This window comes from Perissodus microlepis, chromosome 20 (assembly GCF_051167445.1).
Source record: "Perissodus microlepis isolate ML-2025 ecotype Zambia chromosome 20, ASM5116744v1, whole genome shotgun sequence".
NCBI classification, from domain to species: domain Eukaryota; kingdom Metazoa; phylum Chordata; class Actinopteri; order Cichliformes; family Cichlidae; genus Perissodus; species Perissodus microlepis.
This window is the reverse complement of record NC_140480.1, coordinates 5,688,053-5,703,885: the sequence shown is the minus strand read 5'-3', so window position 1 is coordinate 5,703,885 and position 15,833 is coordinate 5,688,053. Positions and strand designations below refer to the sequence as shown.

The following is a 15,833-nucleotide window of genomic DNA, read 5'->3' as shown; positions in this document are numbered from 1 at the left end:
ACTGTGAAGTCCATTAATTTCATTTTCACCCAAAAATTGTGTATGGGATGTTCCCACACTGAAGTGCAACTTTTATTAGGAAAATATAACAATTCAGTGCAATTTTTACAAACAAAAATACAAGTGGCAGTAAAGCTGGCACCAGGTGTAAGTGCACTTGTGTGTGTGTGTGTTTTATTCAAACTGCTAATATGCCAGCACTACTAAGAGCATGAACAGTTTCCTGTGTGTGGTTATGCCTCCATCAGTGCATTTCTTTATCTTATTGCCATTAACATTACACATAAAATACCCCCCAAAAAGACAAATCCCAAAGGATTTTATGGCAAGCTATAGCACGCTCAAAAACGTAATTTTTATGCAGATTGGTTAAAAATTGCAAAAATGACCCCAAACGGCCTTGACAGATGTGTTTACCGAGTGTTTTTTGTATAGATATTGCTACATGTAATCATTAAGTGTTCTAATGCTCAAACTCTTCTCCCTTTTGTGTGCATACTAACTAAGTGAAGTGCACCATGCTATCCTCGCATTCTTTGGGCACAGAGAGCTTGTAGTTCTTGCAAATTAATTTATAATTCTTTCCATCGTTGTTGTCCCAGTACTCAGCACCACAGACTTTGTACTGAATGGCAAACTCTAACACTGCTTCTGGTTGCAGGAATGGAGGTACAGGCAGATGAAAACGAAATGTATCGCAGCTGATTTGGCCCATTCTGCCCTCACAGTTCTTAGTGATGCTGGACACCCAAGAGGCCTTAGCTTCTGCACAACTCTTCCATCCTGTAAAAGAATAACGAGCCATCACATCTTTCTCAAAGTCCAAATTGAGGACTTGGGTGATTCCGATGACCCCCAACTCAAAACACAAGACTCTTTCAAGACAAACTTTCTGCTCATGGAGACGATGCAGGAATCCTGGATGGTCTCCAGGTTGCTGGGCAAATGCTGGCTTCAGGTATGGCAAAGAAATCTCCATATGCCTTTCATCTGCCATCTCTGCACTCATCAACAGTCTAAAGGTAACATGATGGGGCACAAGTGGATCCTCTCCCGATTTAAAAATCTTGACGTCTTCCAGGTCCAGTCCCAAAGAGTCAACAAACCGTACGCCAACACTTCTGCACTGCTTCTTCTTGTCAGTGGCAGAAGGCAGCGAGTGCGACCGCTGACGGATGATGGGTTTAGGCGTAGGTTCACAGGAGAGACTGCGGTGAAACTGTTGTTTTGGGAACGAAACTCTGGGGCTCGGGGGGCGGATTGGAACTGGCTTCTTCTGCGCATTAGGCTTGTCAGCCCGGAGCATTTCAGTCAGGTTAATAGTAACACACGACCTCCTCTGTTCAGACTGTGCTGGAGGAATCCTCTCAAGTCCAATAAACCACCCTTTATCCATGTGTGGTGAGAACAGGGGTTCAGTTCACCTGTAAAGTTGGGAAGTAAAAGCATAAGCTTCAGCATCAGCTTACTAAATGCAACAAGCCGTGAAGCAACTTTCAACAGAGCAACTTTGACGTTTAAACAGTAGAGTGGGCGTGTACTCGGGGAGTACGTGCCCGCATGCATGCATACGGTCTTTTTCTGCCTCTCTAAATGACTGCAGTATTCCTGAAACTGCCTTTAACATCACTTGCTGCAATCAGACGTTGACATCACCTCACCATGTGAAGATGCGAAGAGTCAGTCACGTATAAGCTGTAGGAAGCAGCCCAATCTCGATCCTCCATGTAGAGTAGTATTATCAGTGCTGCGTGTTTCCGTGCACCGTGTAGTGCCTGTTATTGGTTGCAACCGCGTAGCCTGATTTGTAACTGCTAACTGCCTTCATCGCTCTCCAACATCCCATACATGCATTCAACGTGAGGTCTATACAGATCAGCTGACGTGCTCGCAGTTAACAGGAAACTACACACGGACCAGAATGACGTCGCTTGGGTGATTGAGTACTTTAAATGAAGCGGATGCGAGTTCACGCTGTTTAACTCATTCTCTGGGACACGGTCCTCATCGGATCCCATCTTGTGCACTCCATTTGCTTATCGACTGCAAGCAAGACAAAAAAGGGTCTTCAGCAAACGCTTTAAAATGAAGCCAGCGCGCTTTTAACTGCAAGTCCCATGATGCACCGCTGACGCTCGCTTCGACACGAACAGGCGAGCCAGTCAGCAGCAGGTAAACAAACCTATCTGACTGGGACGGCGAGCCAAACAAAGCGTTTGCGCCGTGTCACCGTCTCGCATTTGTAATGGCGATGAGGACGACATCGGGGAAGGAGACGCGCCAGCTGTCAGCAAGCGATTCAAATAAAAGCTGATCTGCGATCGAGCAGCGGGGCCATAGGACGGAGATTAGGAGGACGTGTTTCAACCTGCGGATACAGGGGACGCTTGACATCTACGCACGATGCACTGCAGCATTTTTGAGAAAATGGGTGTTTTTAGCCTCATTATCAGACTGGAATATGTGATCCGAGATGTCGGTTGGGTTCTTTAGCTACCGTGTGATTTAACTGCGTCGGACTCGAAAGCAACAATCATCCCCCACTGTGCTGCAACATGGGGCCCATCATGCAGGAGCGCACAGCATCCACGACACTGAAACGCGTCGTTTCCAAAGAGAAGATTCGGGTGAAAAATACCGAAAATAGCGGGACAGTAACCAGGTAGGCCTCGTTTACGCTGACGGGTATTGCACGTTTTTTTTTTTGTTTTTTTTTTTCGTTTTATTTGTATCCTTGACGCGAAGGCGATCCTAACAAACCCGTGTTATGTTTTTGCAGTTCAAAGAAGGGTAACAAGACGAAGAAATCTGTGGGCCAAATGAAAAATGGTCTCCCAGGACCAGGTCAAGATAAGGACACGGTGACAACAGTGCACAGGGTATGTAAATGATACCCTGATAAATTAAAGGGATGTAAATGTATACAACGTCATTATTATTTTTATTATTTGATAGCAAGATAGTGTTGCCTCATGAGTTCCTACCTGTGTACATAAAGCATAAGTAATGAGAGATTGTTTTACAGGGTGCACAATCAAAAGGTGCCAGAGTGAAGTCTTGCACTACACGCAATACAAGCAAAGTGTCCAGGTAAGAGTGGAGTTGGGGGTGTGCATGCTTTGCAATTACTTTGTAAATCCCTAAATCCCCAACAGCTTTTCCCCGTCTGTCTCCTTACAGCCCCGAAGAAGAAGGGGATTTGAGACCTCAGCTCCGCAAGCAATCTTATGCACACAGGAAGGAGGAAAAGCGAGAAAATCAACGTGTGTCCCAATGCAGCAGCGAGCTCCAGCAAAACCGTGGGGGGATGGGAAAAAATCGGCGAGCCCTCTCGCTGCCTCTCTCTCCGATATCAGGAGTACGGCAAGTGCCGGCTCAGCCCCTGATGCACTCCCCAGCTCCCACTCCCGAGGCACTCCAGCAGCACTACAACCACAAGGATGATGACACAGACAGTGCAAGTGATCTGTCGGACTCTGAGAGGCTTCCAGTTCTGCCCTCCCCATGCACTCCCTGCACCCCTCCCCATCTCAACCTCCGGGCAGAGATCATCAACTCTAGCGACTTTCCCCCAGACTTTCCGGGACCCCATGGGGCCGTGGGTGATGAAGATGAGAACGAGAAACCCAGCTACAGTTACCCAGACTTTCTTCCTCCTCCCTTTAACAGTTGGAGTCTGAGACAGCTGGCAGTGTTTCTGCATACAGAGGGTCGTGGTGCCCCCCGGCCCAAGCCAGTAGGGCCCTTAGAGAAGTACCTGGAGAAGCTCCTCCAGCTGGAGTGGCTCCAGATTCAAACGGTGCAAGCAGAGAGCAGCCGTCCGCCTGGGAGCCGCCCAAGGCCACAGGGCTTCTCCTCTGCTACTACAGCTCATCAACCTAGGCCTCACACAGCTCCACCATCCCGACTCAACTCCCCAAAAGGGCTGCGGCACACCCAGCGAGCATTCCCATTTGCACCTGTCAACAACCCCCCATCACCTGCCTCAACCCAGCACCAAGTCTCCCGCTTTCCAGTCTGTCCTCACTGTCACATTCGCTACCCATTGTGCAATGGAAGCTGCTCTGCTTATGCCTACCAGCGCCACTCACGACTCAGCCCACTGCTTGAGCGCAGAGCCAGACCCGGTGCACCGACAAAAAGGAGCAGCAGTGAGACACGAGCTCCCTCCACAGAAGGTAGGAGCCCAGGAGGGCAAGGTGGAAGTGTGGGAGGGGCTCACACCCCAGTTAGCCCCTCAGCTGGAAAGAGTCACCACAGGCAAATGCAGGCTGCAGGCAATGCCCGTAAGCTACCCCAGGAATCTGGCACTAACCCAAACAGCAGAGGTCAGGTGAGGAAAAGCCGTGTCAGAGCTAACTCTGAGACAGATGTTAAAAAGGAGGCTGGTGGCATGAAAGCAACCGGTGCAGAGAAACGTGCTTTTGCTGCAAGTAAGAGAGAGACCATGACATCCAAGAAAGAGGAGAGGGACTGGCAGAAGACAGAGGCAGTAGGCCAGGCCTCTAAAACAGCCATGAAAAGAGCTGCTAAAGACCTGTCCTCTCTCCCCAAAGCCCCAGTCAGTAGTAAGCAGTGCGGCAAAACGAAAAATGTGCACTTTGTCGCAAAGTAACCCCTGTAGACTTGCAATATAGTGCTTTCCTTAGAGGTTACTCGGTACAGGAGCTTGAATCTATGCTTGCTTTCTGTGTAAACTGTGTAATATTAACATGTTCTAACTGTTGTACAGCTAAATCAGTAAGTGGTGTACAACCTTTAAAGGTCGAAACCATCAGCAATCGTGCAGCTAGAATACAGAAAATAAACAGCAAAGATAACTCGACATTTAAATAGAGCAGAACTATATACGCTGCATTTAATTCCGAATGTACAGTTATAGTTATATGGCTCACTATGAGCCTGAACACTGCTATTATTCAAAAAAGTAAAGCTTTTGTGTACAATAAATAAATAAGTAAAACTATTGCACTGCACAGTCATTGCTCAGTAATCCTCTAATGTTAAAATAAGCATTTACTGTCCCGCTGGCCAGTTTTCAGCATAAATAATCCACAGAGAAGATAAACAGAGGTCACTATGTTTCAACCATCAAATACGACCATAGCTGTTTCAGTGCAATTTTTGAATGTTGGATTGTATTTGTTTTCAATGTTCTTATTTTTTTTCCTCAATGTTGCTTTTTATTGTTCCTTTGGTGCCTCCATGTTTTAAGACACATTTTAAGTTAAAGCAAGTTTAGGTGAAAAGGAGGCACAGTAAGTGGTGGGGTACTGCAGTAATGTGGTCTGTTCCAGATATATTTGTGATATGGTTTTACATTTTCGGTTACAAGGGCTTTTCATGTTTGAACAGCTTGAATTGTAGTTATGATAATATACTGTATTTTGCATAGAGCTGAGCTCTTTCTATCATTGAAGACGGTGTAATGTTTGCTACGAATGTAAATGCATATTTTTCCAAATTTTATATGCCATAGTTATATTTATCAGAAGTGCTGTGGTTGACTTGTACTTTCTTCTTCTTTTCCCCCCCCATCATCATTGCTGTTTACACTGTCACGCACAAAAACAAAAACGCAAAGAAAAAGAGCTGAATGTAACTTTGTGTCATTCCCAGGATTCAATGGAAGTTCAGAGGATCATAGCTACTAAGCTGTAATGTTCTACATATCACCTCCATATCCCATACTTGACGTCTGTAGGACACTGTGTTTACATGAGTATTTTATCTGTTTCTTGTGATTACTATGTGCACTTGATTCATGAAAACACGACACCAATGTAAATGTGCTACTTATTCTGACTGCACCTCTTAACTTAAATATCTATGTAAACTATCAAAGCCATAGATAAGGGGCCTGGAGTGGCAGTGTTGTTCTAAATGTGTACATTACATCGACATGCACGCAGGAAGATTGTGGTATGTACAGTATTTTCTCAATGTTGAATGCGAGTATTTGTAAGGCATAGAAATAAATGTTTTGCACACAAGCGGCACTGGTCTGTTGGTCATTCTTTGAAGCACCTGAAGAAATGGTGCCAGATTCACAAGTGTTTTTGTCATTGACATTGTGCATGCAAACATGCAAACACATGCTGCCATTCAAGCACATTGATTATTGGATTCAAAAGGAAAAACCCTCTGTACTGGTGTATTTCTTGTTGACTGTAATGTAGGGTTGTTACATGGTTTGTAGTAGATTTTAAGCATCAGATCTGCACAGATAACTGTATAAAGCATTAGAGATGTATTTCCCCATAGCTGGCCGCTTAATTAGACCCCTCAATGCCACCCTGATCATTCAATCTTTAACACTAAGTACTGGAGTAGCAGCATTGTAGTAGAAAATCTCAATCTGATTATGCCTTCCTTTGGCATGGAAATGGTTTTAGAAGCTGGCGAAGCTGTTTCTCTCTGTCGTTTACACACCCTGCAACAAAGAAGAGGTTCTTAGAATGGGAATTACTGTTGCCTCGAAAAGAAAAGGGGGGGAAAAAAAACAGGAGCAGCACATTTAGGCTACCTAGGTGTGTGTTGGCTGTGAAACCTGAGCTGCCAAATGTTTGTAGGTTGGCATCCTCTCTGTAGACAGGACCATCATTCCACATGAGATCGTAGCCACCCACTCTTTTCTCCTTCCCAGTGAGCCTAAGGAGAAAACAGTCCATTAGAACGCAGTATGCAAAAAAAGGAAATGGAAGTAAGATGTTTAATATTGGTAAGCTTTTCAAAAGTGCTTCTTCACACCCACATTCTTAACTTTTAAATGTGCTATAATCCAGGCTCAGACCATATAAAATGACTGCAGGGAGGGGAAGCCCTCGAACTCTGCTCCCTAATGACAAAATGGAAAAACATATGAACGAGGTCTTTACCTTCCCTCCATATCCACAACATTCAAAGTGTCTTCCAGCAGTCTGCATTTCATCTCGTAATCCTCCTGACAGCTGGGCGTGTGTGATGGAGAGGCATTCACCTCAATTAACCACCTGCGGAAAGATGAAGGGTTGATTATGTTCAGCAAACATTTACTTTCATGCCACTGTGGGCCAATCCACGAGTACAGCAGACAGTTCATTAAGGATGGCTAGTATTTGCAGTAGACAGAGGTGCTTTAATTAATCCGTGTGCTGTAATTTAGCACAGCCCAGCTCTCAGCTTATCAGATATGCTGAGCATTTCGTTTGTGGTTATTCATGCATTTCTAGTGAATTCTCCTACCTTAGGTATTTATTTCAGTTTTATTTTATAAATATGTAATACAAGTTATTTCAGGCCATTGAGAAACCCAAAAATTCTTAAGCGTTGGCATGCATGGTTTACTAGTGTATGTTTAGAAATACACATAAATATGATAGTGCACTGTGTTGGCATGTGTTTATAGACTTACGGTTTGAGGTTCTGATCCAGTAGTATGTCATAACCATAGAGCTCAAAGCAGTGTTTGTCATTAATAATGACCTTTTGTACACTCTGCAGACTGCGGACAAAGATGTTGTCCATCTCTTTAAACAGGGTTTCTACCATCTCTCTGCCGTGTTTTGCAGTCAGGTATCTTCGAAGCTGTTGCATCTGCCACTTGCATCCCTGCTTATCATTGGATGAAACAATGCAGCAATAAAGAGATAAAAGCTGTTTAAAACAGACATGTTTCAGAACATAAAAGTAACATGAGCTCTTTTTCTTTGAGGTTCCTGAATTACACACCTTCTCGTGATCATAGTCAGGTGCTGTTTTTTGAACAGACACATTGGTGAGATGCATATCTGAAAATAGGTGCTAAGGAGAAAACTTTACTGATGGGATTCAACATGGACAAAAGCAAAAAAAAAAAATTAGGATGTGACAGTCTCGGAAATGTGGCCAAACTGAGCTATTTAAAATTTATTTTTACATGACAATTCCTTAGACAAAGCCTAAATTTATTATGCTGATAACCCAGGGCTAAATGTATATTAGTAAATGTATCAGCATTCAATTTAATGCAAAAAAAACCCCCAACAATAGCAGAAAAAGGGATACACTTGTCATCAATACTGCTGAGGGAAAAGCGAATGCCTGAGAAGCGCGCAAAGCCGTCTCGATACAGCCAGGCTTTCAGGGGTACATACTGAAAGAGAGACAAACTGATTTAACATGCAGCAGATTTTTCATTTTATATAAAACTATGCAAGCTACGGGGATCAGTACATACTGATGTGACCAGCACATAGACCCTCATATCAAACTTTCTGCCTGTTGGGGAAAAAAAGCATAAAAAGTAATGAAGCAAGGATACGGGCCTCTATTTTCTCATCGACAACAGTCAACATTGCTAAACAAAGTATTGTCAATTTTCATTGTATGTTAAATGAAACTGTAAATTAATTATATTAAATTGTATTATTTTAGCATGCTCATTACCATTGATTAAATAAGGGTTCTCTATATAGCGCTGTGCCACATAGCTTTTCACTTGAACTCCGTCCTTCTGTTCCTCTGAGCGGGAACCATCCTGTGTGAGTATTATCAATCAGACTCTCAAAATGTCTCCTTTTAGCAGTTTAACTTACAACCAGTTCTTTACATAACCCCACCTTCTTCCACTCTATGATGTCTTTCAGTTTCCTGAACAGAAAAATGCCTTTGCCTTGAGATTTTCCAACCTAGACAAAAGAGATATATTTTCATGGTATCGGAGCAGCATGGTTATAACTTATTTTTACTTTCTGAGGTCATAAAAACTTTTTTTTTGGTGTTTTTGCACCTGGTTACTTGTTTTTTTCTTTGCTTGTTTTTTTAACTAACCGGCTTCATGATCCAGGTGCTGCCAGGGCTTCGATTGAATTCCTCTACAAAGAGATGATACTCACTGGGCATTGCAAAAGTGCAAGGGAAAAAATCACAGTTGGATGCTTCTATGCGACCAACCTCCCTTTCAAGCTGTTTCTGGTATCTCTTGAGGTTTTTCACCATAAGATTTTTGCGAGTCAGCTTTAGTGCAAAACATAGAAACAAAGGAAATGACTTGTTTACCACTAAAATGTCAATTTAACAGTTACATGAAACCACAGGCTGATGATAACTCACCTCATAATGGTTGCGAAAGTGGTTTATCCTTACGTGCTCCTCCATGTATGTATGATCAAAATTCTCCCTCAGCCATCCCACATCACACCAGTTGAAGTCCCACTCACCATCACTGTGAGGAGGAGAAAAGAAAGCTGCAGGATCAAAGACACCACTGCCATCCATCCCTGGTGTAGCATTCTCTGGGGAATGTTCATGATTTCCTTCTGTATATGCAATCCTGCACATAATTCCACAGAGTCTTTCTAAAATATCAATCTACTCACTCTTTAACTTCAATCCAGTTTGGTCTTTGGTGCAAGACATCTTGTATGGTGTTACAAGGCAGGCCACATTTGTAGCGCACACAGCTTCTTCCTTCCCTGAGGAAACATTGCATCACAGTCAGTGCTGCCAGTACATGTATTTTTAAATGTACAATCAAATTACGAACAACACTTACCGCTCTTCATATGAGCCTTTGTATCCATATGCCTGTAAAGGTAAAGGAAGCAAAAAGAACTCAGTGGCTGTGAAGAGTGACAAAATTAGCGACAAAAATTAGTGACAAAAATAAGCAATTTTTCAGAATTGGCAAATTGCTGCTTAACCCCAACTTCCTCCTAATTTGTGGCTCTCATGTGTTACTATTTTATTTCAGTGTTAAGGCCACAAAGTTGGGATAACCCAAGGTCAACGAGTGTGTTTTTCAGACAACTGAATACTACACTGAACAGCACTCTTCTGTTTTTATTATTAAATTATTAGCTTGTGTATCCCGTAAGTAAGTTATAACTTAGCTAGGCTAAGCTAGGCAATGCCACATCCACATCTTTGTTATGGGAACAATGTCGCTTCTTTCTGTTTACCTTATACTTTGACATGGATGCCCTGACCGCGAACAACAGAGGAAATTGTGGAAATTACTATTATTACTAAAGTATTTTTAAAAAAACGTGAAAGTAACGCGTACTAGCTACAATAGCAAAAGTTAGCTACTGTTCAACAGTGTTTAACAACTGCTACCATGGCAACCTTGCCCCGTACTGTCGGAAGAATGTCCTAGTGTACTTCCCGTAGAAGACGGAGACTTATTTTTTCAAGCAGAAGCGCTATGTAACGAGACATAAAACGCTCGCAAACGTTATAATAATGTGAGGTTTTCATCCAGCTCATTTAAATCACAATCATGCACCAGCATCTATGACTGGGTCTCATGAGCTGCTCGTTAACCCGATAATATGGAGAACATATTAAAAATAACAGGCATACAAAAGCTTCTAAAGAATGATGAAAACAGTAATCATTATTATCTTTATTATTAGGAATCTGTTCTATCAATTCACCACTTAGTGGCGCCAAAACTCCAATGAGTGGGCCAAATGGTGCGTTTGTAGCATATGCTAATCAATAATAGTATTTTGTTTAACAGCATTTAATATTTATTTTTCCCTGCTAAATTAAATGAATTAATGTGTAATTGCATTATTTACATATTTGTATTATCTATCTGTCAACAAATATATAAATGGAAGCTAATACTGCTATATTATTATTATTATTATCATCATCATCATCATCATCATCATCATTATTAGTGTATATATAATCCTGCCATTAATAAAAACCAGAGACAGGAATTGCACTTAGTGAACTGCCATCACTATGGATTGATCTTTAATCCCTTGCTTCTTAAATTGACAGAACACAATGCTCTGTCAATGGTTAATTGAGCTCAGTTCAGTTCGATTTAATTTATATAACGCTAACCAACAATAACAGTCACCTCATCGTGCATATACACTGCAAAGTAAAGACCTACAATATTAGAGAGCAAAACCCCAACAAGCAGAGGATTCACGGATTGTATCTATTATGCATATTTTTCTTTGTGACCGAAGCCTGCTCATTTAAGTGGTCATTACTTTCCTCGAATTTTTTTTTTATGTCTCTGTGATATGATCAGGACCCACACTGTGTTCAACACCCACACCTTTAAAAATAAAAGTTCTCAAAGTGACACACTCTGAGCACCTTTATTTTTAAATATAGCATTCCCACTGCTTCGGCACCGAATATATTTTCCAGCTCCTTCCCACAGGAAGCACACCGCTCGTTCCTGAGTCCGGGCACTAGAAAGGGGCCGAGTTCATTAGTTGTAATCCATCTCACCTGTCCTCTCCGTCCTCCCGGCACAGCCCCGTGATCTTACCGTAACACCCCTCCATTGCAGCTGAGCCAGAGTCCACACCGCTGCCACAGTCTCATTGATCCTTTGGTTATTGTTAATGTTCATTTAAAAAAATCCGTGGTGGGTTGGGGTTACAGTACGTGGAAAGTATCTCTTTTTAAGCTATTTATTTAAGCTGTTTGCAAAAACATTGACATTTGTTGTTTTTCAGCGTACTGCCAACAAAGTGAGGGGAGCTTATGCTGGACTCACATTTCTGTGAAAAGTTAAATAAACCGGCACATTACTTGTTACCTCAAACAATCATCCATACTGTAGACTCTGGTTTATATGTATATGTAAATAAAATCTGATCAGGCTATTTAAGAAGACTTTAAGATGAATGTTGAAAACCTCTCAAACTGTAAAATGAATGGCACTCAAGCTAAACCAAAACCCAGCCTCAAAGCCTCATTGAAATGACAGCTGTTACAAAACGCAATGAATGATTTAAGGAACACATTAGACTGTGAGCCATTATGAGTGTTATTGTAATTATTGGGTCCTTTTTTTATCACAAAGATGAAGGCTAGATCAAATCTGCTCAAATGGCAAATTTTTATGTTTCAAATCCAAAACAGATGGCTATAAAATGGCATCAGTTTTCTTTTAACCTTCATCTGCTTTGCTGAGGCACAGAAGTAAAAACATGCACGTATTAATTTGGTCTCCAAATGGCAATAAATATTTGGACCACCCCCGACCGACTGTGCATGCATGCATAATTAAACGAGTGTGTGATTATACCACAATTACATGTAGGATGACTGAAAACTGACAAATTGCTTAAACAGAAATGTTAACGTGATTTAGCGTTTTCAACCTTCCTCTGTGAAAAGTAAGTGCAGATACTGAAAGCTGTATGAAACTTGAGCCATCTAAGATTTCAAGGTTTCCTGCTTTAGGTTACTTCTAATACCTTTTTACATTTTTCCTACAACCAGCAACCTTACTGTTTTTAAACAACACTAAATTATAGTGTTCTGTTGTCCGTTTTAGTTCTTTGTGTTTCTTAAGAAACATTCAAGCTTTACTCTTTCTCCTTGCTTTTCAAAACCCAGTGTGTGCAAAAAACTTTGTTTCCTAATCCCTGATAATAAGTTAAGCAGTAGGTGCCAATCAGAGGGCAGTGTTTCAGCAAGCTTTTATTCTGAGACACATTTCCTGCATTTGTGTCTGTGCAACAGTTTTGGTTTGGCACTCACTGTAGAGAGACTTTCTATCAGTCTCCAATAGTAGCTGTATGCATGTTGCCTGTAATTTTGGCTAACCGCTTATGTTTAAGTCTTTATGCAACAAGAAAAAAAACCCCAGCTCCATCACAAGTGTCTTGGAATGCAAATTGTATTTGGGGGTGAATCCACATGGGTTTCTCTCTTTTAAACATGCACCCTGTGTCTTCTGTGGATATGAAGTTAAATTCCAACTTTATTTTCCAATTTAAACTGTCATCTCAAATTTAGGTCATTCTCTCACAGGCCCTCTGTGACTGTTTTAGTTTGATAATATTGATTCAACCACTCTGTGGGTTTTGCATACCCACAATACCAACAACTTAATGTGAAGCATCACGGAGGTCATACAATTTCCAGCAAGTGCTAGTCATCAGTCATGGTAAACCATATGCTCTTCAACAACAATACCGCAAAGCAGGAAATCTCTGGGGTAGACGGGATCAGCTGCTACTCATTTGAGCGCTATCTTGCTGTGTTTAGTGTTATAATCCTCACCTTGGAAGGATGTTCCGTTCGTGGAAAGTTCAGCACAGCCAAACATATTTCTGCAGAGTCTTACAAAAATTGGTTGAAACCCTTGTCTGCATCCAGATGAAACACCTTAAGTAAGTCACTCAGTGAAGAAAGCTAAGGGAACTAGAGGCGCATGCACCATGACCGGTCAGAGGTGATGGGAGAGACACAGGACAAAAATTACCCTGTGGAAGTGAACCAGACATTAATAATAGCTAATAATTAAATGCAGAGTACATAAGCACATAGAGAGAAAAAGGTGAGTGAACAAGAAACAGTAGATCAATGGAAGCCCCTCGTAGCCTAGGGTTATAGCAACATAACTAAGGGAGGATTCAGGGTCACCTTATCCAGGTCTAACTATAAGCTTTCGCCAAAAGGAAGGTTTTAGGTCTAACCTTAAAAGTAAAGAGGGCGTCTTTCTCCCGAATTCAAACTGGGAGATGGTTCCACAGAACAATGAAGGCTCTACCTCCCATTCTACTTTTAAAGAATCTAGGAAGCCAAAGTAAACCACCAGTTTGAGCCTGAAGTGCTCTTCTAGGGTAACGTGGTACTATGAGGTCTTTTAGATAAGATGGGGATTCAAGACCCATCTTAGACTTGATTCTTAAACTTGATTCTGAATTTAACAGGGAGCCAATGAAGAGAAGCCAATATGGGAGAAATATTCTCTCTATTTCTAGTTCCTGTCAGCATTTTAGATCAACTGAAGGCTTTTTAGGGAGTTTTAAGGATTGTCACAAATTACTTGTCAGTTTTCCCACATTCTCACATCTCACACATATGGCTAAAGATTCACCAGTTAACATAACATGCATGTCTTTGGACTGTGGGTGCAAAACCAGAGCGCTCCAGGGATATCCATGCAAAAAACTGGGATAAGTCCCTGAAAGGCCCTTAAATCTATAAAAGAACCTCCCTGCTGTGAGATGATAGTGCTAACCACTGCACCACAGCGGCACCGCTCATTTTACATGAGTTCATCAGATTCATTTCAATAGGCTTACATATCCCTATCCATCTTAATACCACCTGTTTATTGTTTTTTTCCACTCCCTACCTTAGGAGCTCCACAGGATAATGAGCGTGGAAATCCCCAGATTTAGCACACACAAAATGTTTTCTAATAAAACATAAGAGGGCAAGAAAAACAGGACAAAGTGTTAGCTGGAATGCTTCTTCAATGTATTACGCTTCCTCATGTCTCCCAGTTCAGGCTAGAATGTGCTGCAAAGAGATTCCCTCTGCCAAAAGCACAGCTATAATAAACACTTTTGGCAGGCTGAAAGTGAACATAAGAATACACGTGTTATAATATGTAACTATATGCATGATTTCTTGAGTCAAAGCGAGGAGAAAATAGATGTATTATTTACAATTGCTACAACAATTTGGGAAATAACAGAAATTTCCTATTGGGAAAACGGGGTAGGTTCGGGGTGGATTTTTAGAATGGTATTGGTAATAGACTGTTATGTTTCATAAGTAAAATTAGAAAAGTTTAATTAAATAAGGCCTGCTATTAGGTTTCATACTCTAAAGCGTCAGTTTAATATCCATGATCAGCTATGCCAAACCAAGGTATCCAAGGAGATTTTGTAACATGCTTATTCTGTTTTGACTGCCTAGTTCTTGGTACATAATCAGCATCATATGAAGCCAGAGTGCAACATCAGATTCATCCACCCAGATCGCAGAGATCCTTCACAGAAAACCCAAAATGATACCTTGAAATCATGGGTACATTATTTGACTTCTAAACCACATATTCAGTTTTCTGATAGCTTTCTGTCTCCATAACACTGGTCAGGAAAAAGAAAACAGAATATGGTCTTAATTAATCTGGAATTCTTTCTGTTTCCCAGCTTGGGGATTGTGCCAGAGAACTGGGGTATGGCACAAAACCTTAGCCTTGGGGAATTTGGGAAGGAACCAGAGGGCACTCAAGAGTCAGACAGATTTAAGTTTGCTTGGATGCTTCAGTAGGAAAGTTCTAATCCAGAATACTTAATGCAAACTATCCAGAGAATTAGAAGGTAAACATTATATACTTTGGATCATTACACCAATGTATCTAAGTACGTTTTTCAGTAGTGTTCATATAAATGTGGATGAATTTTCTAGGTTTAATGACACCAATTCCAGGAAGAACTTTTAAATCAAGCCTAATCATAATCTACACTTTATCTTATAGTTTATTTTTAGACAGCTATTTCTGCAAATAGGAAAAAAGCACTTCCATATTTGAGAAATGAGCATTTCTCCGCGCTCCTTTGTGATATGTAATCTGATTCAGAACAGGTGGAGTGATACTGGAGTGTGTTTTGCTTTATTTTGTATTTCTTTTTTTTTTTCTCTTTTTCCTAAATTATCATCTGTGTATTGTTTATATGATAGAAAGAAACTGAACAATACAAAACAACATTGATACACACCGCAATGTTTAAGAAACTATGAAGATATTAGCAGGTTTGCTCATGAATGATCGCTGCCTCAAGATGGAAAGCCAGCTAAAAGGAAATTGGTGTTGGAGGCTCAGCGAGATATGTTTGTTTTTATTCACTTGAGCACCCTCATTCACAAACCCTTTGTGGTCTGCGGGGTTGATTTGGTTGGTTTTGCAATTTTTCAGCATCCAACATCTTAACTGACTATTTCTGTATGTGATGTACATCAGTAATGGCAACCCCCCCCGCCTGCTTTCATGATTTATGCTGCCACTTGAATTTTCAGTGTTAGTTCCATGTGTCTATGACTACTTCATAACTTAGAAATGTAACTTATTCCTCCCTCATTGTTCA

At 41.3% G+C, this 15,833-nt stretch overlaps 3 protein-coding genes across 3 annotated transcripts; 1 reads left to right on the top strand and 2 right to left on the bottom strand.

The window, feature by feature from the left end:
- Positions 1 to 36: 36 nt before the first annotated feature.
- ppp1r3da (protein phosphatase 1, regulatory subunit 3Da) lies at positions 37 to 2,013 on the bottom strand. Its single transcript, XM_084918281.1, has 2 exons — positions 1,662 to 2,013; positions 37 to 1,424 (listed from the first exon to the last, which is right to left on the bottom strand). The coding sequence occupies exon 2, from the start codon at positions 1,394 to 1,396 to the stop codon at positions 503 to 505; it is 894 nt and encodes a 297-aa protein (XP_084774407.1). The 5' UTR covers positions 1,397 to 1,424; positions 1,662 to 2,013; the 3' UTR covers positions 37 to 502.
- Positions 2,014 to 2,169: 156 nt separating this feature from the next.
- fam217ba (family with sequence similarity 217 member Ba) lies at positions 2,170 to 5,993 on the top strand. Its single transcript, XM_084918276.1, has 4 exons — positions 2,170 to 2,662; positions 2,780 to 2,879; positions 3,026 to 3,090; positions 3,181 to 5,993. Exons 1-4 carry the CDS (start codon positions 2,556 to 2,558, stop codon positions 4,613 to 4,615), a joined length of 1,707 nt encoding a protein of 568 aa, XP_084774402.1. The 5' UTR covers positions 2,170 to 2,555; the 3' UTR covers positions 4,616 to 5,993.
- ttll9 (tubulin tyrosine ligase-like family, member 9) lies at positions 5,531 to 10,505 on the bottom strand. Its single transcript, XM_084918280.1, has 14 exons — positions 9,921 to 10,505; positions 9,515 to 9,546; positions 9,339 to 9,434; positions 9,073 to 9,184; positions 8,791 to 8,976; positions 8,580 to 8,648; positions 8,407 to 8,497; positions 8,198 to 8,238; positions 8,026 to 8,113; positions 7,711 to 7,769; positions 7,394 to 7,590; positions 6,879 to 6,992; positions 6,527 to 6,651; positions 5,531 to 6,433 (listed from the first exon to the last, which is right to left on the bottom strand). The coding sequence occupies exons 1-14, from the start codon at positions 9,933 to 9,935 to the stop codon at positions 6,363 to 6,365; spliced, it is 1,296 nt and encodes a 431-aa protein (XP_084774406.1). The 5' UTR covers positions 9,936 to 10,505; the 3' UTR covers positions 5,531 to 6,362.
- Between the last annotated feature and the right edge of the window lie 5,328 nt (positions 10,506 to 15,833).